The sequence below is a fragment of the Corvus moneduloides genome, chromosome 1, assembly GCF_009650955.1.
Source record: "Corvus moneduloides isolate bCorMon1 chromosome 1, bCorMon1.pri, whole genome shotgun sequence".
Classification (NCBI taxonomy): domain Eukaryota; kingdom Metazoa; phylum Chordata; class Aves; order Passeriformes; family Corvidae; genus Corvus; species Corvus moneduloides.
Window position 1 is genome coordinate 59,854,006 of NC_045476.1, and position 27,755 is coordinate 59,881,760.

The window sequence follows — 27,755 nt, forward strand, 5'->3', positions numbered from 1 at the left end:
CGGGGAGGTGCCGGAGCCGGCACTGCTCGGCCTGCGAGCTCCTGCCCTGCCGCGGGGCGGCCCGGGCCGGCTGCAGATGGAGATACGGCTACGGGTGCGGGCCCGACCGTACTTCCCCCCGCCCCGCCAGCAGGCACGGCAGGACAAGGAGGCGCATGATGAAACTTCGCGGCGTGTTTCAACAGCAGCTGGCGGCGGGGGCGGAGCCGGCGCTGGTGGGAGCCGCCTCCTCCATCCTCCGCCGCGGCACGGACGGCGGCTCTGCGTGCGCCGGCGGCCAGCACCGGGTGAGGCAGCGGGGCGGGCGCGGTCCGGGGCCGTGCCGGGCAGGGCCGGGCAGGGCCGGGCGGAGGGGCTGCCGTCGGGGGCCTCCGGGGGAGCTGCCGCAGTACTCGGCCTCCTGCCGCCGGCTGGCGAGGAGGCGGCGGGCCCGGGATGCGCGGCAGCCGCTGGAGGAGGGGGCAGCCGTGTGGAGGGGCCCGAGGGGACCGGGTGCGCGCGCGGAGGGAACCTGCCCTGGGTGTCCGCTGGCGCCCGGGGACCGTGGGTTACCAGGAGGACGCTCCAGATGGTGGGAAAGCCCAGCTCCATGTGGTGAGGCTGAGGTCCGCAGCGCCATCGCTTGTCCAGATAGGAAAGATGTGGAGGGGGAGCAGTGTCGTTGCAGTGCCGCGCTCCCCTTGGCACGCCTTTTGCGTCCCCAGGGTCCCTGTAGCTGTAGGCTTTGTGGCTCCCTGAACCTTAACCCTAGTGGCCGCGTTGGGCTGATGTCTCCAGCGACATCACTTGATTTGGAGCTCCCCAGCTTCAGCCCAGCTGCGCTGTTAGGGTTAGGTTCAGAGAGCTACAAGGCCGGTGTGTATCTCCAGAGGCACCGGGGCTGCAGCAGCGTGCTAAGGGGAGCATGCCACTGCAACAGCACTGCTCCCTCCACAACTTTGCCAGCGGGGCCTGCTACGCTGCTGATGGGGAGCTCTCGTCTAAACCTATGCTCCTTTGGTTCGAAACAGTTCCCCCTTGTCCTGTCACTACAGGTCTTGCTAAAGAGCCTCCCTCTTTGTTATAAACCCCCTTTGTATGTAAAGGCGACAAACTGAAAGGACGGTTAATGTTTCTGCTCAGATGATGTTACTTCAACGGATCATACTCTATGACCAGTAATGATTTGTTCTATTTGTCCTCTATTAAAAAAAAAAAAAAAGTCATAGACAGCCTTGCTGTATCTAAAGGTAAAATTGAAACGTAATTTCTTGCTGGCTAAGATTTGCTTATCATACTTTGAGCAAGCCAGGCTTTACTTCGTGTTAGTAAAGTCTGCTATTCTTTTGATCAGGCCTCTTGAAGGTTAAGTGATTAATAGCCTACATCTGTTATCTGTGGTTTTTAGGTATGTGGTGGATTGACCTTGGCTGGATGCCAGGTGCTCACCAAAGCACTCTATCAGTCCCTCTTCAGCAGGATGGGGTAAGGGGCAAGAAAATATAATGAAAAATAAAAAACATTACGGGTTGAGATAAGGGCGGTTTACTTAAGGAAAAGTGAGGATCATGCACAAGCAAAAGGAAAAAATAAAGATTTTATTCTCTCATTCCCATCAGCAAGTGATGTCCAGCCACTTCCTGGGAAGCAGGGCTTCAGCACATGTAGTAATTGCTCCCCCTTTATCCTCCTTTCCCTCTTTCCCTTAGGTTTTTATCTGGGCAGACATCAGATGTGGAATATCCCTTTGGATAGTTTGGGCCAGCTGTCCTGGCTATGTTGCTTCCCAAGATCCTGCTTGCCCCCTGCCTGCCCCTTCTGATGAGGGGGTAGTGTTGGTTTGCATTGATGCTGTGCAAGCACTGCTCAGCAGTAGCCAAAACAGTGCTGTGACACCAATACAAAACACAGCACTCTGAGGGCTGCTGAGGGGAAAATGCACTCCCTCCCAGCCAGACCCAATACACAGTGTCAGCTCTTGCTTACAGTGTTTGTGTCTCTATTGAACAGGTTCTCCACTTGCAGGTAGAACAAGAGCCTCACAATGTGTGGTATCTGGGCCCTGTTTGGGAGCGATGAATGCCTTTCTGTGCAGTGTCTAAGTGCCATGAAGATAGCGCATAGAGGTCCTGATGCATTTCGTTTTGAGAACGTCAATGGTTTCACCAACTGCTGTTTTGGTTTCCACCGCCTGGCGGTTGTTGATCAGTTATATGGTATGCAGCCTATCCGCGTGAAGAAATTCCCATACCTCTGGCTGTGTTACAATGGAGAAATCTACAATTTCAAACAGGTAAGTGTTGTATACATAATAAGGCAATTTAAAAAAAAATTCTTTCTTTTTTTTTTTTTTCAATTTCAAGACTAGTGGATATTCAGAACGTCTTTAAAATGTGTTGGACGAGAATATCAGAAAAAATTTGAAAGTTAGCAAAGAACTAGTATTTAAAAGGAAGTAAATTGTCTCAGTGAGCTATGAATCTGGTAGCTTATTTAGCAACATACCTAATCTTTAATACTGAGAAATCGCTTTTTAATTGATAAGAAGGGCAGTAAATATTTGCATCTTCAGGTTTGTTCAGTTGAAAGTTAAGACACATTCCTCATTGTCTCTTTGGGAGGAGAATTCCAAGCCTCTTTCTCCCCTTCTTCTCTTTTCATAATACTAATGCTTTCAGACTGTCTTGCTCTTCAGTTGTTTTGGGTTGTAATTCTCCCAAGTTGTTGGGTATTGCATTCTTATTATTGCATCTCAATCTAGATGGGATATGTCACTTAAGATATAGTGATGCATAGTATGCATGCTTACGTATTTATATAAAAGCAACAAGCTTAGGGAGATGTTTCCAGTGTGCCACAAAAGTCCTTAGGTGTCTGCAGCAGAAGTCAGATTTTTTTGTGGGGTTTTTGAGAGTCACCTAAGTTTCTCAGGCACAAAACAAGCAGCAACTCTATTTAGTTCCTCAAGTTTCTAAATGTTCCTGATGGATGTGATGCTGTTGCTGAACACTGTCAGTGTTCCTCAGTCCCTGTGCTGAGATGTCCATACTGCCTGTGTTACTTGGCAAGATGATTCAGATCATCCAAATTTGATGTATAAAGCAGCTTAAAACTGTGTCTGCTTCTGAATCATGCTGAATGAATGTGTAAAATGTATCATATACTAAGTGTGGTATCATCAGAAACGTATGAATAATCTGAGAGATTATAGCATTTCTAATACTAATGTTACAACATCTCTAACGTCGCATTTTTTAAGACAAGTCAGGCTGCAGTCAGTCACATCAGTGACATCAGTAATGTCATTAGGAATTTGACTGAATAGGCAGGAGATTATATTTTTTTCCCCAGTCTTCAAGTATTTGGCTGTTTGAAGGGTGAGACTTTGCCCTGCAGTACATGTGAAATGTATTGTACCAACAGTCTGTATTACTTGCAGTGTTTTGCATTGTGGTTTTTCTGTGTTGAAAGCAGTTAAGAATTACTCTCAGTCATGCTATGCACCATCCTAAGGGTACCTTAATTGTGCAACACCTGAATTCTACAGGAATTTGTTTGGTTGTTGTCACTACATTATGTACCCTCTTTCTTTATAATGAGATTTTTCTTTCAAGCTTGTGGCTGAAATCCTTTACCTAGGAAAGGATCATTGGTAAAACAGGTGCCTTCCTTAGGGTAATGACTTACTTATTTTAACATTGACTCAATTTGATCTAAGACTGCCCCATAAGTAACAATTAAAACCAAAGAACTTAAAATGTTAAAGCATTGTTTTTGTGGGGTTTCTTGGCTTGTTAGTTTTAATGAAACCCTCTCTTTCCCTCTGTTTTGTATGTATTGAAAGGACTTTTAAGAGTAGCACCAGAAGAACATGAAGAATAGTTGGTCTGACTTAAGTCTGATGGCTAATTTCTTCCTCCCCCATTTTATATGCACAGGCAGAGTGAAGGGGCTAGTTTGAGGAATGGAGGAAGATTAGGCAGAAGGAAATTCTCTGCATAAAAAAACGCTGAGGAATTGCAGTGACTGCATAAGTAAACCGAAGATTATTTCCAAAGTACTTCACTCTGCAGAGATGTTGCACGTGTCTATGTGTTTTGAGTTCGGTGGTTTTTTTTAAACAGTGTTAGTGCTTCTGAAGACCAGTGCTTCTGCACTTCTGGCTAGTGCAGTTTGACATCCTCAGATAGAAGTGTTTCCCTGAAAACTTGCCTTAATGTGAATTGCTTAAGACTGCAGTGTCAGTCTCACTGCCTAAGAGATGATCCTGGGTAAAATTTTTGTAGTGGGTTGCCCCTGACTGGGTGCCAGGCACCCACCAAAGCTTTCCTCCAACAAGTGGACAGGGGAGAGAAAATACAACTTAAGTTTCATGAGTTGAGATAAGGACTGAGGGAGATCACTCACCAAATACTGTCATGGGTAAAACAGACTGAACTTGGGGAAATTAAATTAAATTGAATTTATTACCAACAAAATCAGAGTAGGATAATGAGAAATAAAACAAACCTTTAAAAAAACCCCTTCGCTCCACCTCTTCTGCCTTCCTGAGCTCTATCTTTTCCTCCCCAGCAGGAAAACAGAAAATGGGGGTTATGGTCAGTTTATCACATGATGCTCTGCCACTGCTGAAGGAGATTTCTTCCCCTGCTCCACTGTGGGGTCCCTCCCACAGGAGACAGTCCTCCACAAACTTCTTCAGCTTGAGTCTGTCCCACAGCAACAGTTCTCCACAGACTGCTTCAGTGTAGGTCACTCTTCCATGGGGTGCTTGTCCTCCAGGCACAGCCTGCTCCAGGATGGGTTCCTCACAGGGTCACAAGCCCTACCAGGAGACCTGCTCCAGCATGGGCTCCTCTCTCCACAGGTTGGCAGGCCCCTGCCAGGACCCTGTTCCAGCATGGGTCTCCCACGGGTTCACAGCCCCCTCTCAGGCATCCACCTGCTCTGGCGTGGTGCTCCTCCACAGGCTGTGAGTGGATCTCTGCATCCCTGTGATCCTCCATGGGCTGCAGGGGCACAGCTGCTTCACCATGGGCTGCACCCCGGGCTGCAGGGGAATCCCAGCTCTGGCACCTGGAGCACCTCCTGCTCCTCCTTCTCCACAGACCTTGGTTGTCTGCAGGGCTTTTCCTCTCCACATATCCTCACCCCGCTCTTCTCTGGCTGTAATTACATCTGCACAGTAACTTTTCTTTCTTCTTAAATATGTTATCATCACAGAAGGATTACTATCATTCCTGATTGGCTGGGCCTTGGCCAGCGACGGGTCCATCCTGAAGCTGCCTGACATTGACTCTGCCAGATGTGGGGAACACTTCTGGCAGCTTCTCACAGAAGCCACCCTTGTAGTCCCTCCACTACCAAAGTTTGGCCTCACAAACCCAGTACAGCTTTGAACGCAAAAGTTTTCCTTCTTTGGCAGAAATATTTATATAACTTCTAAAGTGTGATTTGACATACAAGATTATTCATATGAAACAATTACTAAGCAGCCAATGTTTGCAAATGGTTATTTATGTTTTTCTTTATATTTTTTCTTAGCTGCAGAAGCAGTTTGGATTTGACTTCCAAACATTAGTGGATGGTGAGGTTATCCTTCATCTATACAACAGAGGAGGAATAGAACAAACAGCATCCATGCTAGATGGTGTATTTGCTTTCATCCTTCTGGACACTGCAAACAGAAAAGTGTTTCTGGCGAGAGATACCTATGGAGTCAGACCACTGTTTAAGGTGCTGACTGATGATGGATTTTTGGGTGTCTGTTCTGAGGCAAAAGGTAAAGCCAGTTGTGTTTAGTGCCTAAATAATCTTAGGTATTGCTGTTGGAGACAAACTTCTTTGTCAGGCTTTTCTTCTTAGTATGAAGAGAAAATGAACTGTAAGTTCAGTAATATATGAGCTATACTTAGTAGTGTAAGAACTACACATCATTAAAATAAGACATCCAAGATGTTTAATTGTCCTTAATATCTCTAAAATAACTTGCTTATTTAATGAGAATTCTTTGTGTTCTGGAGTTATAGCAGTATTGAATTCAAGATGTTTTATGTTAGGCCAAAGTTAAACATAGTCTATTGACTTAGACTAGACTTACGCTACAATAAATTATATTAGACTTTGGTCTTGGTGTTATGTAGTGAACTAAGTAATTATGCCAGAGAACTGCTAATCTGTAAAAGTCAGGAATTTTGAAACCCTCCTGAAATTTACTGCAGCATTGGGTAATTTCCCAGAATCACATACTTTATTTGATGATCATTTTTTTTTGTTTGAGATGACACATCACTGCGCTCTCTTTTGAAGTAATTATCTCTAGTCTTGGCACTATCATAAACAAATCCAAACAATATCAAAAGGGAGTGCCTAAAAGGCACTTTGGCTAAAATTGACTTTTATGATTATTTCTCTCCCATTTATTGTCTGTCTATTTTATTAGCAGACTCCAATGTTGACTCTTCTAATAGTAGTACTATGTAGTAATACTAAAAGCTGCACCATTTCTGTTGCTTGGGAAGGAAGAAGGGAAGGGAATGTTTTGGAGACTGTGTCCTATAACAATCACAGTGAATTACTGGTCAGTAATTCACTAACAACAAATTCTAACAAATTCTCTCTAACAACAATTCTGTGTCCCTTTTGAGGATGTCCTCAAGGGGCATCCAGGTGACCAGCAGGTGCAAAACATCCTCTTTCACATGGGGAATGGAAATGAGGTTTGGCTACAGGTCTGATACCTGGCATTCAACAGCAGTGGAGTAGATCAGTTGAGAACTGATGAGTTTTGAAATCACTAAATAGATGTCAATTAAGCAATCACTACAATGATGTTGTTTTATTGCAAACCCCTTGTTAGCTTGGCTACACTTAATTTTAAACTCAAAATTAGTTTATAATTGTTATTCAGATTCTCTTAAGCATATTATACTTTGACCTGGACATCATGTAGTCAGTTAGAAAAGTGCTCTTCCTAGTGCTCACAGGGATAAATTGCTACTTGCCAATTAGTAAAACTTGCTGGTTTACTTTCTCTGCTATCTGCCTCAGCTTGAGATGGCTCATCCTGCCAGAGGCAGAATCATGCTCTAGCCAGGACTGATGGTGACTCAAAAGGATATTTTTTTAATACCAGGTTTAGGATCCGGAGAAAATATTTGTATATAGTTTTAGTAGAGAGGCTGTTGAGTGAGGAATAATTTAACCATTTTAAGTCAAAAACTCTGACATTTTTCTTTTTTCCCATTTTATGTGTAGGACTTATCAACTTAAAGCATTCAACATCCTTAGGTTCTAAAGTGGAACCATTTCTTCCGGGTCATTATGAAGTGTTGGATTTAAAGCCCTCTGGCAAGGTTGCATCAGTGGAATTAGTAAAATTTCATAGCTGCAAAGATGAACCACTCCATGTTGCATGTGATACAGTGGAAGCTCTGCCTTCAGGTAGTACAGCAAAGATTTTACTCTGATTTAAAAGTGAAAAAAATCATAGTCTTTGAATGTAAAATTAGCTTTGATTGGTTTAAAAAGTACCATTTAAGAAAGAAAACAACCTGGAAGAACCTTTAAAATGTAGGGACTTTTGAATTGTTTTTGTAGGCAGTCATGTACAAAGATGGACTTGAGTGTCCCTGTTATCAAAGGAGATTCAGACAAACATCTTTGTTTCCTAGTTAGCATCATCCTGCAAAGTCTAAGTAACACTTTTTGGACATTTTTTGCCCTTCTCTTTTCTTTTTTGAGCAGGTTTTGACCTTGAAACGGTGAAAAGCAACATCCGTATTCTATTTGAAAATGCTGTTAGAAAACGTTTGATGGCTCACAGAAGGATTGGTTGTCTTCTGTCAGGTAAGTAGCAAGAACCACAGTGATTCTGTACCTTCTCTCTCTTTTCCCCATCCTCTACTAGTTAAAGGAAAATATATTGGCTGTTCTGCTGTGATGTACCTGAAGGGATCTGAATCTTCATTTGCATTTTAGAACAGGCAACAGAGAACTTGTTAGTTTGGAATAAAGTTTTCCAATTTACAAATACCTTGAAAGTCTTATGCTTTTAAAGTTTACTCTGGGCTGGGATCTTGGCTTATTGAGACACTGAGCATTTTAAAATAAGGCAAATAAATATAGTATTCCTATTGAAAATCACTCAATGTATTCTTAAATACATGAGATTTAGAGTTAGGTTGGTGTCTAAAAAGAAAATGTAATTATTACATTCACTTTGTGCAGATTGAACCTAGAAGAAAGCCTTGGCATGTTTCAGAAGCAGGAGGAAGTGAAATTCTTACTTGCCACCTTTGCTTTAGTCTTCATCCTAAACTTCCTTAATTTGCCATATTACAGGAGACCATCTGGACCAAAATTATTTGCTACACTCTTTTGCAGATAAGGTAATAGCTTGTGGTACAGGAAGTTATTCACTGACTTAACTGATCACTGTTGTCATCTGATGGTTCAGTGTTACAGAGGTACTTCACAGAAGTAAGGCTCTGTAACCATGGATCTGACACCTTATTTCCTGTGTTTGTGTAGCACTTGGTACTTGTGGCTGGAGTTCTGAAATGCTTTTCATGCATTCACTGAGCAACAGTAATTACATTCATTTGTCATGAACCCTATTAAATGTGCATCTGAATGAGAGAACTGGCTAGGAGATACTGCTGGACCATTTCTTTACTATGCAATCATAAAAAGTAGGAAGAAGGTAAATTAAATAGGAAGATACACAGAGTTGGAAGATCTCAGTTTCAGTAAAAAAGCTTGTTTAAACCCCAAATTTCAAATATCAAATTAGAAGGCAGTCACCAGCTCCTCAGATGCACATGGAGGAAGCAGCAAAACTAAGTGCCCGTGCTGGTATAAATAATACCAGAGTATCTCAGTGCTTCAAAATTTTGAGTATGCTTGGAACATCACAGAGAATTGCTTTTGTTTCCAATCACAGAGGGAATTCTTCAATTTCACAGTGAAAACTCGGGTTTTTATTTTCCTGATTTCCGCATCCTGAGCCCTCTGTTTTCTGTGCTCTCCTTTTCTCAGAATTTGCGTGTAATTTCGAAAGGAAATATTTTTTTTACAAGATAGCATCCCCACAAAGGGGATCAGGGTGGGAATTGATGCTAATGCACTTAGCTGAAGAAACACATGCAGACAATAGGAAACAAAGAGAAGAGGGTTTTGCCTAATGCTTATCAGAACTTCAGGCAGATGTGGGCAAACAGGTACTGTGTTTTGCTCAGTACTTTGTAGGAGAACAGCAAGTAGAACTAGCCAAGGATTAGCAGAACTAGCTCACAATAATAAGAAGGTGGATCCTTAGAGTACATCTAGGGAGCTTGTGCATCTCTTGGTTTTATTTTTCGCTTGTTCTCCAAACTGTTCAAATCCTTTCACTCTGCTCTAGAAAGAAGAGGAGGGAAAAAAAGAATGATTGGAGAAGAGTGGAACCCTTACACTAAACGTTTTGTTCTTTTACTTAATTCTGTTCTTTTACTTACTGCAAACAAAAAAAATCCATAGTCCTATCAGTAGGCTATCAAATGTGTAGGTGAGGGGAAGATAGGGAGTGGTTTTGAAATGAAGAATAAATCCCATTTTATCAGAGCTGAGAAGGGGCATAATCTCAAGTGGTACAATGTGTTCAGTACACTTTCTGTTTATCTGAAAGAAGGAGTCCCACTGATGCTTCTGACACCAAAAGTACTAACAACTGTAACTGAAGATGTTCCATCATAGTTGCCTGATTCTTTTATTAAAGAGGTAAATGTGCACTTGTATGAGAAGTACCTTCACACAGCTTAAAAATGAAGCCCACTTACAGGATTCCAGTATCTAGATTCCTTAAGGGGAAAGCAAGACATCATTCAAACACCTAATCAGATGATTTGTTTTGTTGGCAGGGGGCTTAGATTCCAGTTTGGTTGCAGCCGTTCTTCTGAAACTGATGAAAGAAATCAACGTTAATTATCCATTACAAACCTTTGCAATTGGAATGGAAAACAGTCCTGACTTACTTGCTGCCAGGAAGGTATCTTAAGCGTTGCTTTCAGTTTGTTCTGAGCTACTGAATGCTAAACAGTGTATATTAATGGTGCTAACTTCATGGTATGGCATTAATAGTAACCCTGCATATTCATTTATTGCTGTGATGTAGATCAGTTTGCAGTAAGTCATTTGGTACAACATTTGCTGCGTAATCTTACAAAAGAGGCAGCTGGAACCTTACCTGTTTTCTCTTGCATTTGGAAGACTTTCATGATGGAGTCCCTGTTGCATTGTTGCCAGAAGGATTGTACTTTGGACTTGTCTCAGTTCTCCCTCTGGGTTTTAGGGTAGATCTCCATGCTGTGGTTCCTATACTAAGGCATTTGTATATATGTTAAGTATTGTAAATTAATTATCAGTTTGCTGAATTAACAGCTTGGTACAAACCGTTTGGCATCTGGGGTACTGTGCAGGCTTTCATTACTTTTGTGCTGCTTTTTCCCTTAAGGGCAGATATCTGGAATATTTAGAGTCTCTACAGATTCTGTTAATGTTTTAGGCAAGCAGCTGGATGGTCTGTTGCAATCATGATTGAACACTGTAATTAAGGAGACGATGTTCTCTCTGGTGAACACATCACTGCAAGTCAAAGAGCTGCTAAGTAATGTCTTTTCTTGATCTAATGTAATAATTTTCACTGTAGCAGAAGGGAACTGGTGCTTTCAATAAATGTTTTCTTTAAACACAATGTATGTTTATAAAATGTTTTAGTTGAAAAGTGATGCATTGTTTTGACTTCTTGCAAACAGGTGGCAGCACATATAGGCAGTGAACATCATGAAGTAATACTTAATACTGAAGAGGGGATTCAGGCAATAGAGGAGGTTATCTTCTCATTGGAAACCTACGATATAACAACAATAAGAGCTTCTATTGGTAAGATTTTTTTAATGGCAATCTTTGGTTTATATCACCCAAATAAAATTTTATGCAAACCCACATGTTCATCTGCTAGATCCTTTAGCTGGCACAGAACCTGGGGACTGGGATTCCAAAGTTCTGCTCCCCAGTCTGATCTGTGATACCACACTGAGGCAAAAGCAGTTATTTGCAAGTCCCTGACTGCACAAAACAACTGTCAAGAGCTGTTCTTGAAGCTTTGAGATGAAAAACAATTAGTTACATAAAGAAGAAACATTAGATCTGCAGGTCTAAGTTTTCTGCTCTAGTAAGTATGAACCTTGGAGGAAGGGGGAAATTCACAGGTTTTCTGAGGTATTGAATGTTATGATAGTATAACATAGTTACCCTTTCCTTGAGTATTTTTAATACTAACATGAAGTATTTATTATTGCTCTTTAGTAACATAGGTTTAGTAACACAGGTTCTTATAATGTATGTTTGATTCCAAGAAGTGAAGGAAGTCACCAGCAGCTTCTAACAAAGCAATGCCAGCCTGATAAGAGGGAAAAAGCCCCTAATCCAGTGGGCCTTTTGCGTAATGCAAGCTACAGCATTTTACCCAGTTAACCTTGTGTCATCCTAAAATGTCACAAAAGAGTTATGAAGCCAAATAGGCAGCACAGTTTTCGAAACTGAACTCCCTGTGTGGAATTTTGTCCATGAAGATGGGATTTAGCAATGTAAAATAATGAATGCATTTCTTTAAAAATTAGAGCAAACATTTTCTGTCATTTTTAATTTGTGATTTGCTGCTTAGCATAAGAAATAATGAACTAGATCCTTTTCATTAGATTTGTAATATTTTTGTTACAAAAGCGTGCCATTCAGAGAGATGCATTGAGTGGAAGGCATAATTCTGTTTAATAAATAAATCTTTACAAAAAAATTTGAAAAAAGGGCTTCATCCAGTTCAACTCTGTGGCAGAGAGTTAAACATCAACTTTTGCTTTTCTCCAAGGCTAGAAAGGTTCTTCAGCACTGTACTGGAATTAATATGCTTAATTTCGTATTGGGTCGGAGCAACTCCTGTGTGTGCTCCCACGGGAATCCTCCAGTGTTCCCAGGATCCTAAGTAGACACATCTTTCTGATATATTTGAGGGCCAAGTGTAAATACACAGTTCAGGTATATTTGCAGCACCAACTTAGTGTGGCTGTTGGTTGCTTTGAGTAAAAATGAGATGCTACTTTACATTAGTTGTTTGCTACAGAAGAAAGTAGTGTAGGAGACAAATTTCTAAAATGCTAAATTTAAAACTACTAGCTGTATGTATGTATGTATGTAGATGTACTTTAATAACTTTATCCTTTTTTTTTTTTTAAGGTATGTATCTTGTCTCCAAATATATTCGGAAGAAAACAGACAGTGTGGTCATTTTTTCAGGAGAAGGATCAGATGAGCTGACACAAGGATATATATATTTCCATAAGGTAAGTACATTCACTATAGAGAATGCCCTTGAGTTGCTTGTTCTGCCTTTCAACAGAACATCTCTGAGATTTCAAGGTGTGATGTTTGAGAGTTGTCACAACTGTATATTTGTTGAGTTTTTCTTCTGGGGTGGCTTAAAATCCAAGAGATCATGTCAGACATCATAATGACCTAAAAAATAGCTTTCTTAATCTTCAGCAATTCCTGAGACTGTTATTTCTTGTACATAGTTTTTGCTGAGTTTGAGATCACTTGGTGGTCCTACAATTCAAATGTAGGGCAGCCAGCAATGGTTGCCTCAGTGCAGCCGTATTCCACCTGTGTGCTCCATGCTGTGTTTGTTTTCAGGCGCCGTCTCCCGAGGAAGCTGCAGAAGAGAGTGAGAGGCTTCTGAAAGAGCTCTACCTGTTTGATGTACTTCGTGCAGACAGAACTACTGCAGCACATGGGTAAAATATATTCCCTTGGATGCTGAGCACTCATAACTTAAAACCAAAGAAGATTAGGCAGGAAAAGACTGCTGAGGATTTGTATGCCAACATGAAGTTGTAGCCTGAAGGAATTTGAAAGCACACTGCCAGATTTAATCTGATCTGTGACTATAGGGCCCACTGTGTTGCCAACTGAAATATTTTTTTTGTCTGGGACTGTACTGGTCTTTACAGAAGCAGTGAATTAGAAATACAAATATTCAGAGTTAAGGAGGGAAGGCAAACTTGTATTTGACTTTGGGGTCTTTGGAGGTTTAGACAAAGAGGAATCTTGAATCCGATGATCATCAGTACTAAAACAACATACTGAAAAGAGAAAAGTATGTGCATTAGTCAGATAGCTGACTGTAATAAAGAGGTATCAGTATACAATCTGTGTAACTGATACCTTAAAGAATCTCCAAATTGAGCGCTGTAGAAAATAGTATTGTTTTACTAAACAGAAGCATTTTACTAAAATAAATACATTAATTAAACCGAGAATAATGTTGGAAAGCTGTCTATAGATAAGAAAAAGATGGTACCTTTGGCAAAGCAAACGACTTAGCTATTGGGAAGCTTTTGTTGTATATTGATCCCACCACAAAATGACTTGCCCAACTTTTTACAATTTTCTTATGTTTCTCCTTCCTATTAAAAAGTTGGGTAAAGTGCTGGAGAACTGCCATTTGCCTCATAATTTGTTTCATGCTTAAAATTTTCACCACACTTGAAAGGCTGTTTAATATCACATGCTGGCTGCTTTTGTTTTTCTTTGGTCCCTGCTGCACAGGACTGCTAGGAAGAAAGAACCCTCATTAACAAATTAAAACAGAATTTAAGGAGTTCAGATTTTTGGAGAAATGGGAGAGGAACTAAGAGTAGAGAGGAAAGGATGAAATTACCATTATCAGTTAGGAGCAAGAATAACTATAAGGAAAGACTTGCAGTGCAAATCTTGTCAGTATATGGAGAAATGGAGCCCTCAGTATCTGATTACTGAATACTCAGTATTGGGTTCATTTGGGGTTTTTTTGGAAAGGTGGGTATTACTTGAGGTAGCTGAAGCTTTTTATCACAGTAGAAACTAAAGAGACAATGAAATTACTAGGGTGCAGTATAACATCTCCTTTCACTTGTGAAGCTGGACAGCATAATGTCTCTTGAGGAGACACACTGAGAGGGGTTCTTTCTGTTGAAGATGCAGTTACTGTCATTTTTTTGTTGTCTTCTGTGTCCTTAGAAGCTGTGGTATACAAAAGTGGGAAGGCTTTGTATGTGTGTATCTGCCACTGGTATAGGAGAGAACTAGTGTGAATGCTGTAGGGCTCCTTTTTGTTGTTTCTTGAAAACACAAACAAATGTAGATTTCAGAAATGACAGCAGAAGTCCTTGCTTGGTTCTGTGATATGTTTACAAATGCTGATGCACTCCTAGTGAGTGACTTGGTAGTTCTCTGAGAGGATTTTTAAAATGTGCTTTTGCATACGTGTTGCAATGGTTGTTGCAGATCCTGTAGGACTGTAATCTGTAAATTCAGGGCACTATAAACTGCCCAGCATATGGCATTATAAAACATCATAGTCTTTAATCTGTGTAGACCATACACTTTACAAATTGGTGAATTAGAATCTGGTAGTCGTAAATATGCAAGTGAAATTTCTTCTAAGTAAAAGCAGAACCTGGTGTTTATGTGAAAGACAGGGAAAGCTTAGCTGCTGTGGAATTTGTAAGTAGATGACTTGTTGGATTAATTCAGTATCTTTTCTATTTATTCCCCCTGCTTAGTCTTGAACTGAGAGTCCCATTTTTGGATCATCGGTTTACTTCTTATTATTTATCTCTGCCAGCAGAACTGCGAATCCCAAAGGTATGTAAAACTAGGGTTGGATGCAAGTGAAAGTTTACAAATTCACTGATACATGTTCTAAGCATGACCAGATTGCTGAATTAGATGGTTAAGTCCTCCACCCAAAATCAAGCATGCTCTTAAAGTACTTTACTGAATTGTTGAGCTACTGGGAACCCTTTTCTGAGCAAAACTTCTGAAGGGAAACTATTTCATAAGTGTTTAAATCCAGATCTTTGCACTACAATTCCTGAGACTCATGACATTGTTTTTTTTGTTCTGGAAACAGAATGGAATTGAAAAATACCTTTTAAGATTGTCGTTTGAAGATTCCAATTTACTTCCCAAAGAAATTCTCTGGAGACCCAAAGAAGCTTTCAGTGATGGTATAGCATCAGTAAAGAAGTCCTGGTTTTCCATTCTTCAGGACTATATTGATCAACAGGTACAATACCACTTTCTTTCCTTTCTCACTTAGGTCTGTTAGGTATGGTTGCCAATGGGAGGCAGCTCACATGCTTAGTTGAGAGAATAAATCTGGGTATAACAGTTAACTTGAGCTTCCTGGTGGAGGAGTAAGATAAATCTTAATCAGTGTGCTTCTAGATATCTGAGTTGGTTAAAGGCATTCGTGATCCTAGTTACAAAGAAATGTTAGACCCTGCCAGAAATGACTGTATGAGGAAATGAACATCATTTAAGTGTCTGGATTGCAAATTAGATTGTGCATCAACAAACACAATTTCTGTGTTACGGGCAAAGCAGCTGCTTCAGCTGAAGGCACTTGCATGAACTTACTCTGCAGCTGAGTAACAACATAATGACTTTATAATGTACTTTCTAGTTTGCGTCATTAGTTTTTCAAAGCTGTCCCTAGCTAAGCCTTTTTGCTTTTTAAAGCCTCTGCTTGCGTTGTTAACCAGTGAAGACTTACAGCATTTTGACTCTGTACAAGGGATAATCCTCTCTGGAGTGTAGAGGTAGTTTAATCATGGAGAGGAAGGAATAACACCCTATTTACAGCAGAGCTCCATAACATGGAAATATGTGTAGTCAAGCCTGTTGATGGGAGCTTGTCTGTCCTACCACCAACTCTGTGTTCCCCATTTTCTTTCTGTGCTTCCTCAGGCAAGAAAGTAGTTGGGTCAGGCAACAGTGTTGTGCTGCCTGCTCTGAGCCTGTATTGCTGTAGGAGCAGCAGATCTATTTCACAGAGATGAAAAGTTAGGCAGCATGTTGGCAGTGGAAGCTGCTCATTGAAATTCCCTCAACTGGTGCAACTATTCATCCTCCCTTTCTCAGCCAACTTAGCAACTGCAGGTGTCTTTGCCTCTGCATCCCAGGTCTTTTTTTGCTAAGAGTGTGGTTATACAAAGTCACCTGTTCCCCAAGCTATGAAAACAACCTAGGAAGCCACTTACAGGGCAAAATGACTGTGTTAAGTTTTTCAACTTGTTTCGCAGCAAAGGAAGGGTAGGAAAGAAATGTTTGTGACCTCACTAATAAAGGTGGTTGTGACCCAGAGAAATGGGCTTCCGTTATCATGCAGAGAAATACCAACAGCGCTGGAAATACATTTGCATATTCATAAAGATCAAGTGAACCTGTGACAGGTCAAACCTGTGCCTCTAGAATAGACTTTTTTTTTTTTTTTTTCAAAACTGGACATTCAGTGGTGGGTGAATCCTTGTGTGTCTTTAAAAGTTGAAGATATTTGCAGCTTAACTTGAGTTTTGCTTATGTCTGTAGGTTGATGACCTTTTACTGGAGAAGGCAGCAGAGAAATATCCTTTCAATCCTCCTAAAACAAAAGAAAGTTATTACTACCGCCAGATCTTTGAAAAGCACTACTGCGGGCGGAGCAGCTGGCTGCCCCACTACTGGATGCCAAGATGGGTTAAAGCTACTGATCCTTCTGCACGCACATTGAAGCATTACAAGTCGGATACCCAAGAATAGGCTGTTCAAATAATCCCCCAATAAAAGTGCTACAAGCGTTTTGTGTGCACTCTGCTTTAAGAAAACCAAACAAATTATGCAAACCTAAAGCTTAAATCATCTTTAAGATGTACTTTGACAATGCTATTGGAAATGACAGCTTTCTGTTGTTAGCGTACTATTAAAAACTTATGCTGCTGTACCAAACCTTTGTAATTCATGGGAAAATACTTTCTGGACAAGGGACTACTTTATTTGACAGCTCTGTTCCTTATGTAACCTTGATGGTATTAATTTTCCTTGAAGTCATTTAATATATTTTAATGTGAGCTCTGTTTTGAGGACTTCAGTCAGGCTGAGGGATGCAAACTGCTGCTGACCCTCTGAGCAAAGGGGAATTGGACCCTTGCTATCTAGTGATTTGTGTTCCTGTCTGTGGGACTTGGATAGTCTCTATATTATTCTATTCTGAATGTCCTTCTACACACTCCTGAAAACCTTGGTCTAGTTTTGAAAAAGTATTTAGATACTCATATGTCTCGGTTTTGAAAGACAGGTGTCTGCTAAGGAAGGCAGAGGCCCCCCTTGAAGTGGCAGATATAACCCCTTTTCCCTCCAAGTTATTATATTTTGAAATCAAGAGCCTTTAGGCGAAGATGTGGGAAATAGGAATAACAGTTCTTTACTATATATATATATGTATATAACCAGTCAAACAAAACAACAACAACTATGGCAGTAACAGCAATCACAAACCCAGTGCCAGCCTTCTCGGCTGTCAGGCTATTTCCCCTCGGGTGCAGTTCCGCTCGCAGCCGGCAGGGGCGCTGGCGGCTCCCGGTGAGCAGGGCAGGTGCGATGGTTCCCCCGCGGCTGCAGGGGGCGCTCCGGAGCGAGCTCGGGAAACCCGCGGCTCTGGTGCCCTGGGATCCCGGGAAGGGATGGAACAAAGGCTTCACAAACCGCTGGGCAGTTGATCCCGGGCTCTCAGGGACAGCAGGCTGGAACGGCAGGGACGGACGCAAATCCCGGGTGGCAGGCGAGATGTATCCAGATGGGAGAACCCCACGGAGGCCCAGGCAGGCAGGGCGAGCAGGGCTACAGCGTAGCGAAAGCTCGAAGCAGCAGCGGAGCAGGGCAGCCACAGCTCGGTCTCCAGCAGGGCAGGGAAAGCGGCTTTTGGGGTCCCGGCGTTGTTTCCAGCAGGAAGAAAGAACGGCCAAAAAGAAAGAAGCAGCAGCTCCTTTCTCTGCAGCTTCTCTCCCCGGACGCTCAGAGCGAACTGACCCCACACCCAGGTGTAGACAAAGGAGTAGCCAGGTCCGCCCCACTCCCCTTTTGTCTTTCTTAAGTACAGCTATTTGTCCCCTAGCAACATGCATATGGGAGAAAATTCCTTTAACAGAGAAAAAACAGACTAAACTAAAACCCCAACATTATCCACCCCGAATTTTTTCCCATACTAACATGTTACATGAAACTTAACTTTTTTAACCATATAAATCTATGCATTACCCAAATTATATACAAATATACATGCTGATACTGATACAAGTACAGAGCCATGGGTAGTTCACCCTAAAACAAGGTCCCCTTGAGGTAAGCATCGGGTCTCTCCATCCTTTTGCATCACCCACCAGGTGCAACCTGGTCCCTGAGCAAAAACAACCCCACGGATGGGTTTGTCTTTGCTCAAGGCAGACTTTACCCAAACAGTTTTTCCAAGCATACCTCTCATGTGCACCACTGGAACCTTATCCCCATCTGTTGTTTGTAGGGGTTCAGATTGGGCAGGGCCTGCTCGGCTGGTGGAACCTCGAGTGTTAACTAACCAGGTGGCTCTTGCTAAATGCATCTCCCAGTTTTTGAAAGTCCCCCCACCCAGTGCCTTCAAGGTGGTTTTAAGCAGTCCATTACACCGCTCAACCTTCCCAGCTGCTGGTGCATGGTAAGGGATGTGGTACACCCACTCTATGCCATGTTCTCTAGCCCAGGTGTTTATAAGGCTGTTCTTGAAATGAGTCCCATTGTCAGACTCGATTCTCTCAGGGGTGCCATGCCTCCAAAGGACTTGCTTTTCCAGGCCCAGGATGGTGTTCCGGGCAGTAGCGTGAGGCACAGGGTAGGTCTCCAGCCACCCAGTGGTGGCTTCTACCATTGTGAGCACATAGCGCTTGCCTTGGCGGGTTTGAGGCAGTGTGATGTAATCAATCTGCCAGGCCTCCCCATACTTGTATTTGGACCATCGCCCGCCATACCACAGAGGCTTCACCCGCTTGGCCTGCTTGATCGCAGCGCATGTCTCACAATCATGGATAACCTGGGAGATACTGTCCATGGTTAGATCCACCCCTCGGTCTCGTGCCCACTTATAGGTGGCATCTCTGCCCTGATGACCTGAGGCATCATGGGCCCATCGAGCTAGGAACAGTTCTCCTTTATGTTGCCAATCCAAGTCTATCTGGGACACCTCTATTTTCGCAGCCTGATCTACCTGTTTGTTGTTACGATGTTCTTCATTAGCCCGGCTCTTGGGGATGTGAGCATCTACATGACGGACCTTCACGGATAGCTTCTCTACCCGAGTGGCAATGTCTTTCCACTCTTCAGCAGCCCAGATTGGTTTTCCTCTGCGCTGCCAGTTTGCCTTATTCCACCTTTCCAGCCAACCCCACAGAGCATTGGCTACCATCCATGAATCAGTGTAGAGGTAGAGCTTTGGCCACTTCTCTCTTTCAGCTATGTCCAGAGCTAATTGGACAGCTTTGAGCTCAGCAAATTGGCTCGATCCACCTTCTCCTTCAGTAGCCTGTGCAACTTGTCGTGTGGGGCTCCATACAGCGGCTTTCCATTTCCGGCTAGCGCCTACAATTCGGCAGGAACCATCAGTGAAGAGGGCGTATTGTCTTTCACTCTCTGGTAGCTCGTTATATGGTGGGGCTTCTTCAGCACGTGTCACCTGCTCCTCTTCTTCTTCAGAAGATAACCCAAAAGTCTCACCTTCCGGCCAGTTCGTAATTATTTCCAAGATCCCAGGGCGACTTGGGTTTCCAATTCGGGCGCGCTGCGTGATGAGGGCAATCCATTTGCTCCAAGTAGCGTCGGTGGCGTGATGCGTGGAGGGAATCTTTCCTTTGAACATCCACCCCAGCACCGGTAGTCGGGGTGCCAGGAGGAGTTGTGCCTCTGTGCCGATTACTTCTGAGGCAGCCTGGACTCCTTCATAAGCTGCCAGGATTTCCTTCTCTGTGGGAGTGTAGTTGGCTTCAGACCCTCTGTAGCTTCGGCTCCAGAATCCCAGTGGTCGGCCCCGAGTCTCACCAGGCACCTTCTGCCAGAGGCTCCAGGACAGACCCTTGTTCCCGGCTGCAGAGTAGAGCACGTTCTTCACCTCTGGTCCTGTCCTGACTGGGCCAAGGGCTACGGCGTGAGCAATTTCCTGTTTGATCTGGGCGAAGGCCTGCTGCTGTTCAGGGCCCCAGTGGAAATCATTCTTCTTGCGGGTAACCAGGTAGAGAGGACTCACGATCTGGCTGTACTCGGGAATGTGCATCCTCCAGAAACCTATAGCACCTAGGAAAGCTTGTGTTTCCTTCTTGTTGGTCGGCGGAGACATTGCTGTGATCTTATTGATGACCTCAATGGGAATCTGACGTCGTCCATCTTGCCACTTTACTCCCAGGAACTGGATCTCTCGGGCAGGTCCCTTGACCTTGCTCTTCTTGATGGCAAAACCAGCTTGCAGGAGAATTTGAATTATTCTCTCTCCTTTCTCAAACACTTCGGTTGCGGTGTTCCCCCACACAATGATGTCATCAATGTACTGCAGATGTTCTGGAGCCTCACCCTTTTCTAGTGCAGTCTGGATCAGTCCATGACAGATGGTGGGACTGTGCTTCCACCCCTGGGGCAGTCGGTTCCAGGTGTACTGCACGCCCCTCCAGGTGAAGGCAAACTGAGGCCTGCACTCTGCTGCCAGAGGAATGGAGAAAAAAGCATTGGCAATGTCAATAGTGGCGTACCACTTTGCTGCTTTGGACTCCAGCTCGTACTGGAGCTCCAACATGTCTGGCACGGCAGCGCTCAACGGTGGAGTCACTTCATTCAGGGCACGATAGTCCACAGTCAATCTCCATTCCCCGTCAGACTTGCGCACAGGCCAGATGGGGCTGTTGAAGGGTGAGTGGGTCTTGCTGACCACCCCTTGACTCTCCAGCTCGCGGATCATCTTGTGGATGGGGATCACAGCATCTCGATTTGTCCGATACTGCCGGCGGTGCACTGTCGAGGTGGCAATTGGCACTCGTTGCTCTTCCACTTTCAGGAGCCCAACTGCAGAAGGATTCTCAGATAGTCCAGGCAAGGTGTTCAATTGCCTAATGCCCTCTGCCTCCACAGCAGCAATCCCAAATGCCCATCTGAGTCCTTTTGGATCTTTGTAGTAGCCATTCCGGAGGAAGTCTATGCCCAGAATACACGGGGCCTCTGGGCCGGTCACAATCGGATGCTTTTGCCACTCCTTCCCAGTCAGGCTCACCTCAGCTTCCAAAAGGGTCAACTGCTGTGATCCCCCAGTCACCCCAGCGATGGATACAGGTTCTGCCCCCACATGTCCCGATGGCATTAAAGTACACTGTGCCCCAGTATCAACCAATGCATCATATTTTTGTGGCTCTGATGTGCCAGGCCATCGGATCCACACCGTCCAGAAAACTCGGTTCTCCCGTGCCTCTTCCTGGCTAGAGGCAGGGCCCCTCTAGCCCTGGTTATCATTCTTTCCCTGGGTGTACATGCTCGAGGTACCTTCAAGGGGATCCGACATATCATCCTCCCTTCTGTAATGCCTGGCAGCTCGGTCACGGGAGGCTGGGGCTACTTTCACCTTAGCGGAACCCCCTCGGTTAGTGCCTCCCTCCTTGAGTTCACGCACCCGCGCTGCCAGGGCAGAGGTGGGTTTCCCATCCCACCTTCTCATGTCTTCCCCATGCTCACACAGGAAAAACCACAGCTCAGCTCGTGGGGTGTACCCTCTCTCTCTAGCAGGGGGACGACGGGCTCTGACTTGGGGGCCTGTGACTCGCACTGGTGCCACACTGACCCTCCTCATCTCCTCCCTCATCTCCTCCATCTTCTCCTTCATCTCCTCTTTGAGGTCCTGGACCACAGCAGAGACATGAGCTTTTAGCGGGCCATTGATCATGCTGTCATAATGCCTGAGCCTGTTGGCAACAGAGCCCACTGTTTCTCGGGTATTGTCAGCATCAATCGTTGCAATGAAGGTGGTGTATTGTGATGGCCCTAGCCTTGCCAGGTTCCACATCATCTGTCCTGTGCACCTGACCTTATCGGGGTCATTATCATGCTGTCCATCCTTCCCAAAGAGTACCTCTAATATTGCCACCTCTCTTAGCTGTTGGATCCCTTGCTCGAGTGTCTTCCACTGCATTCTATGATGGTACTCCTGCATTCTTTCTTTGTGAATGAACCTTTCTCTCACACTCATTAAGAGCCGCTCCCAAAGAGAGAGAGGCCCTGGCTCCCTCACAAATATCTGGTCCACACCTGGGTCCTGGGTCAACGATCCCAGATACCTTGCCTCACCACTATCCAGTTGCACACTTGTGCCCATAAGGTCCCAAACCCGAAGCAGCCAGGTGGTATAAGGCTCACGCCCCCTTCGCACAATGTCGTTTCGCATAGCACGGAGACTGTCGTGCGACAGGGACTCAGTGATGACTTCTGGCTCTGGCTCTCCTGCTGGTTGTGAGGGCCCTGGTTGCCCATCATCATTAACTGGTCGTACTGATTTGGTCTTATACTTCCTCCTTTGCACAGGGGCGACTGCTGCTGGCTGTGGTTGTCCTTGTGGTTCAGCTGAAGCCTGGATGGTTGTAACATCCGTGGGTTCCACTGCTGCACCATCGGACTCACCCTCTTTGGGGCAGGGAGAGGGTTTTTCACTAGCTGAGGAGGTGTATTCCCTTAGCAATTGGCATATCTCCTGGCGCACCTGGCCCATCTCCTGGCACATCTCCTTGCGCACCTGGCCCATCTCCTGGCATATCTCCTGGCGCACCTGACCCATCTCCTGGCATATCCCCTGGCGCACCTGACCCATCTCTTGGCACATCTCCTGCATCCCTTTTGCCAGTACCCCCACCCAGTTTGGGTAGTCCATTTCTGAGGTGGACTGTTGGGCAGTATCAGTCTGTGGGGCGGGATCTCTAGTGTCTGGGGCTGTGGCAGGCTCTGGCTCTGGGGTAGGATCTCTAGTGTCTGGGGCCGTGTCAGGCTCTGGGGCAGGATCAGGCTCTGGGGTAGGAACTCTACTCTCTGGGGCCATGTCAGGCTCTGGGGCAGGATCAGGCTCTGGGGCAGGATCTCTAGTCTCTGGGGCTGGTGTCCGGGTAGATATCCAAGCCAATCTCAACTTATCCTTGAATGCTAAATAGAGTAGGCCTATCAGCAGCAGATGGTTAGTATTCAGAGGGAATTTAAACCCTTCAAAAATTGATGGGGTGGGCCCAAAGAACTGGTTGAGGGGTTGGGAGAAAACTTCTCCTGGTGTCATTTCCTCACAGAAGGTACCATTGTTAACATAACCCCAAAAACATGTGCTCAGTGTGTGATAGCTGTTTATCCATGTGCCCACATTCCGGAGGAAGTTAAAAACCCATGAATTCCTCACCTTCTCGACCCATAACGCAAGCTGGATAACAGCAATGGTAGCCTTAGTCAGAGGACCCATATTCAAGTAAGGAGCTGCAAAGGGGAAGAATATAGCCACGGCTACATGCCACCCGAACCAGGGTAAACTAGACCACATAGTGCTGCCTAACAAGGTTCCAATATCCAGCACACAAAATAAAGTTATCGAGGAACTGTTATTCCTTTTTCACCTCTATCTCTTAATGCCCTTAGGCCCCACGTTGGGCGCCAAGATCTGTCTCGGTTTTGAAAGACAGGTGTCTGCTAAGGAAGGCAGAGGCCCCCCTTGAAGTGGCAGATATAACCCCTTTTCCCTCCAAGTTATTATATTTTGAAATCAAGAGCCTTTAGGCGAAGATGTGGGAAATAGGAATAACAGTTCTTTACTATATATATATATGTATATAACCAGTCAAACAAAACAACAACAACTATGGCAGTAACAGCAATCACAAACCCAGTGCCAGCCTTCTCGGCTGTCAGGCTATTTCCCCTCGGGTGCAGTTCCGCTCGCAGCCGGCAGGGGCGCTGGCGGCTCCCGGTGAGCAGGGCAGGTGCGATGGTTCCCCCGCGGCTGCAGGGGGCGCTCCGGAGCGAGCTCGGGAAACCCGCGGCTCTGGTGCCCTGGGATCCCGGGAAGGGATGGAACAAAGGCTTCACAAACCGCTGGGCAGTTGATCCCGGGCTCTCAGGGACAGCAGGCTGGAACGGCAGGGACGGACGCAAATCCCGGGTGGCAGGCGAGATGTATCCAGATGGGAGAACCCCACGGAGGCCCAGGCAGGCAGGGCGAGCAGGGCTACAGCGTAGCGAAAGCTCGAAGCAGCAGCGGAGCAGGGCAGCCACAGCTCGGTCTCCAGCAGGGCAGGGAAAGCGGCTTTTGGGGTCCCGGCGTTGTTTCCAGCAGGAAGAAAGAACGGCCAAAAAGAAAGAAGCAGCAGCTCCTTTCTCTGCAGCTTCTCTCCCCGGACGCTCAGAGCGAACTGACCCCACACCCAGGTGTAGACAAAGGAGTAGCCAGGTCCGCCCCACTCCCCTTTTGTCTTTCTTAAGTACAGCTATTTGTCCCCTAGCAACATGCATATGGGAGAAAATTCCTTTAACAGAGAAAAAACAGACTAAACTAAAACCCCAACATCATAGCTATGCAGAGATGCTTACTATAGTTTATAATAGGGGTGGTGCTGGGTGTTAATTAAAAGAATGGCAACCTTATTTTTTACTGTGAAGCCACCAGTTGGCTGTTCTGTAAAGAACAGTTGAAAGACTGTTATCAAAGAGCAGAATAGATAAGAGAAGCCAAGTTATGTCTTTGTTTCTAACTCAAGGAATTCCATTTTTTAATGTATTTATTATTCTTGAAAAAATCGTGTTAACTGGGTGAAGTGTATCAGTCTGATGAAAATTGCATGAATAAGTATTTTAAGAAATTTTTCATTTGTTGTGAGAGTTTTCCCACCCGTATGATGAAAAGGTCGACTGCTGCTGCTGAACTGCATGTGGCTGACTGTGGGTGAACTGAACCTGTCAGCCATAGACTCTAGTTGGACAAAACATCGCTGACAACAATGGGATCAGGCACCTTGCTTGGAAAAATGGGGGAAAAGCTGCTTCAGAAATCACAAGAACTTCTAATACTCTACTGAAAAAAACCCTGATTTTTTACCCAAGACAACTTTTTATTAACTTCTTAGTTGTGGGTGTTACTTTTGTGAAGGTAACTTAAATATAAGGGTGGTCAAGAAGTATGTATGTGTGCCGCAGATTGACTTGATTAGCATCATGCTCTTTATGAAAACAAGTCTGCTTTATTGTCCCTCTTGACTAGGAGACCAAAGCCATTTTTTATTTAAAAGATACAATATAAGCTGTTCTGATTTAAAACCTTCATAAAATGACTGGTTGTCTGTTTGTTGCTCCACCCTAATCCTGCATTTGAGTCTCTATCCCAGAAACTTTACTGTAACCTTTTGGTGGCACCACTGCACTTGAGAGCTGTCTGTAATATGTTCCTGCAGCTTTCTTCACTTAAGGGCCATGTGCTTGTCTTTTTGGATGTCTTTGAAGCAGTAATGGATATTTTGATTTGAGAGAGGAGTTTAGAGTATGCGGTTAGGTACTGATTTGTAAAGATAAGATTTACTACTCACTGTAAACTTCCAAGACGGAGGTAAGAAAACAGCATTTGCCCGAAGTGAAAATAGGCTAAACACATTTTGGGGTCACTGCTCAAATGTACTTTCTGCTGCAACCTTGCAGCAGTCAAAGAAATCCAGCTAAATTTTTAAAAATTCCTAATACATTGGAGGTTTATATATCAGGGCAATATTCTAGACTGATGATTCAGTTATTTTAGCTTTTTACTGATGTGCAGAGGAAGAATACAGTATTTGCTGCCTCGTTAAAGGTCTTTTGAGTGTAAAATCCATTCATTCCTTCTCCATGTATGGAATTCTACAGCCTTTTTGGTTTCTGGGATACTATATTTTCTCTTTTTATCCTTTAAAATAAAAATTGAGGCCAAAAAAAGACAAAACAAAAAAGAAAATGTAAGACAAAAAACATTCGGCTACTCTGGATCATCTGTTAGCTACATGATGTTTGTAGTTTGTCACAGGAGGGAACGGGATGCAGATCCAGGGTGCACTGCTGTCTTGTCTAGTTTTCCTCTAGCTTTATTCCTGATGTGGTAGCCTCTTTTTCTCACTCTGTTTCTTTTGAATAAAATTAAGCTGGACTGTTCTGACAGCTTGAGTGTATTGGTTTGAGTATTGTGTCAGATGGGAATGGGGAAGGCAGAGATGAGTAGTTGCTTGTCTTGCAGGACTGTAGGGTTCTTGCAAAGTGGCTAAAAGAATGTATGGAGTTTTTCATTGATTTGAGGTGGTTTTGTTTTAATTTGAATTAAGTAATTAAATTTGGTTTTCCCGGCAATCTTTCCTTCTTTTGAAGGAGAAATTAACAGTTCCAAAGAGAGCAGAGCAGGGTATGAGACCTACCAGGTGCTTAAGGTTGCCCAGTGATGCCCATGCCCTTCATCTTTTTAATGAAGCCTATGTGCTGTTTCAGCCTCCTATTGGTTGGTTGTGTGGAGCCTCACTGACTGTGCCACATCCCAGTGTCCCTGACAGTGGCTCTCTAGAGAAGCTCCCCAGTACAAACCAGCATGTAAGATCCAGGGAACACTTGGCAGGACTTTAGGGACCCTTAGTGCATTGGTCAGAGATTTTTGTGTGGGATGGTTTGAAATTATGTAAAATTTTTGGAACTGTGTTTAAAATCACAGAAAAGTGTAAAAGCAGCCTATTTTAATTAGAGTCTTTGGAGGGGTGGACTTAGTTTGTTCTGATACAGACCTAATTTCCGATTCCCATTAACAGAAGTTGTGGAAGGAGGATTTGATACAAGGTAGGCCTGTGTTTGAGCTGGCTTTTGAACAGTCTCTCCAAAGGAGAGAGTGGCTGCAGTGTGGGAGAGGCTGCTTATTTCTGTAACGAGTTACACTGTGTTCCTCAGCGCCTCTCCATGGGATAGCCAAAGCGCATGCATCACCTGCACCATGCAGGTTCCTCATTTTGGAACTTTGGGGCCTGTTGCTTTTTATTTATGTGTCTTCATCGACATTGTGGTTGATGGAAAGGCTGCAGTTAGGAAAGTCTTAGAAAGTTTTGTGTGAGCCTGACTCTGGATGCAGGTAACGCACACAATTGTAATTATTTTTATTTAATAATATCAATTTATTTTAATTTAAAAGAGTAATTTTAATTTTTTCTTTATAAAGCTTGTTCCCAGGAAATGGACAAAGAAGAATGAAGCAGAGAGGTGGTCTTTGCTGCTGTGCTGTCCTGCGAGTTGGTAGGGGTTAATAGCTAGGGGAGGTGGTACATTAACAGCTGCTTTCTAAGACCTGTTTGTGGTCTTTCACCCACCCGTCTCTGTAGTGCCCCTTTCCATCTTTTTGTTGCCTGGAAACTCTTTCAATAAGAGAACTGGCTGGGCAACCAGTTTTTTCCAGCACTATGCTCAGGTGTGGATCTTTCAGTCATCGTATGAGCTACAACAAAAGAGGTTGACTACTCTGGAGTCCACCTGACTCTTGTGTTTCTTGCATGCAAGCGAGTCAGAGCTGATTCTGTCCCCTGTTTTGTGTCCCGGGAAGCCAACGGGCAGCCACGTTTCTCTCAGCATGACACAAAGAGTCTGTCAAAATTTGGATTCGGATCGAGAAGTTGCTTCCGGGATGATTTAATTTTTTTTCCTAATTTCCTTTTTCTAGCCGGCAGATGGCAGCCTCTATTTAGCTCGTCCTTGCAAATGAGCTCCTCATCCCTGGGGAAGATGCTCTCCATCCTGCTCTCCTTCCCGCTCTCTTTCTGCTTTTAGTATCTTCCTTCACAAACGCTTGTCACTGGGATTTGTGCGTGAGCTTAATG

The 27,755-nt window shown here is 44.2% G+C and overlaps 1 protein-coding gene across 1 annotated transcript; it reads left to right on the forward strand.

The window, feature by feature from the left end:
* Positions 1 to 26,070, forward strand: ASNS (asparagine synthetase (glutamine-hydrolyzing)). The gene is made up of 13 exons (XM_032111437.1): positions 1 to 287; positions 1,990 to 2,272; positions 5,524 to 5,761; positions 7,237 to 7,422; positions 7,726 to 7,827; positions 9,879 to 10,006; positions 10,773 to 10,899; positions 12,250 to 12,356; positions 12,706 to 12,806; positions 14,616 to 14,697; positions 14,966 to 15,121; positions 16,426 to 17,150; positions 24,466 to 26,070. The coding sequence occupies exons 2-12, from the start codon at positions 2,024 to 2,026 to the stop codon at positions 16,633 to 16,635; spliced, it is 1,686 nt and encodes a 561-aa protein (XP_031967328.1). The 5' UTR covers positions 1 to 287; positions 1,990 to 2,023; the 3' UTR covers positions 16,636 to 17,150; positions 24,466 to 26,070.
* The last annotated feature ends 1,685 nt before the right edge of the window (positions 26,071 to 27,755 follow it).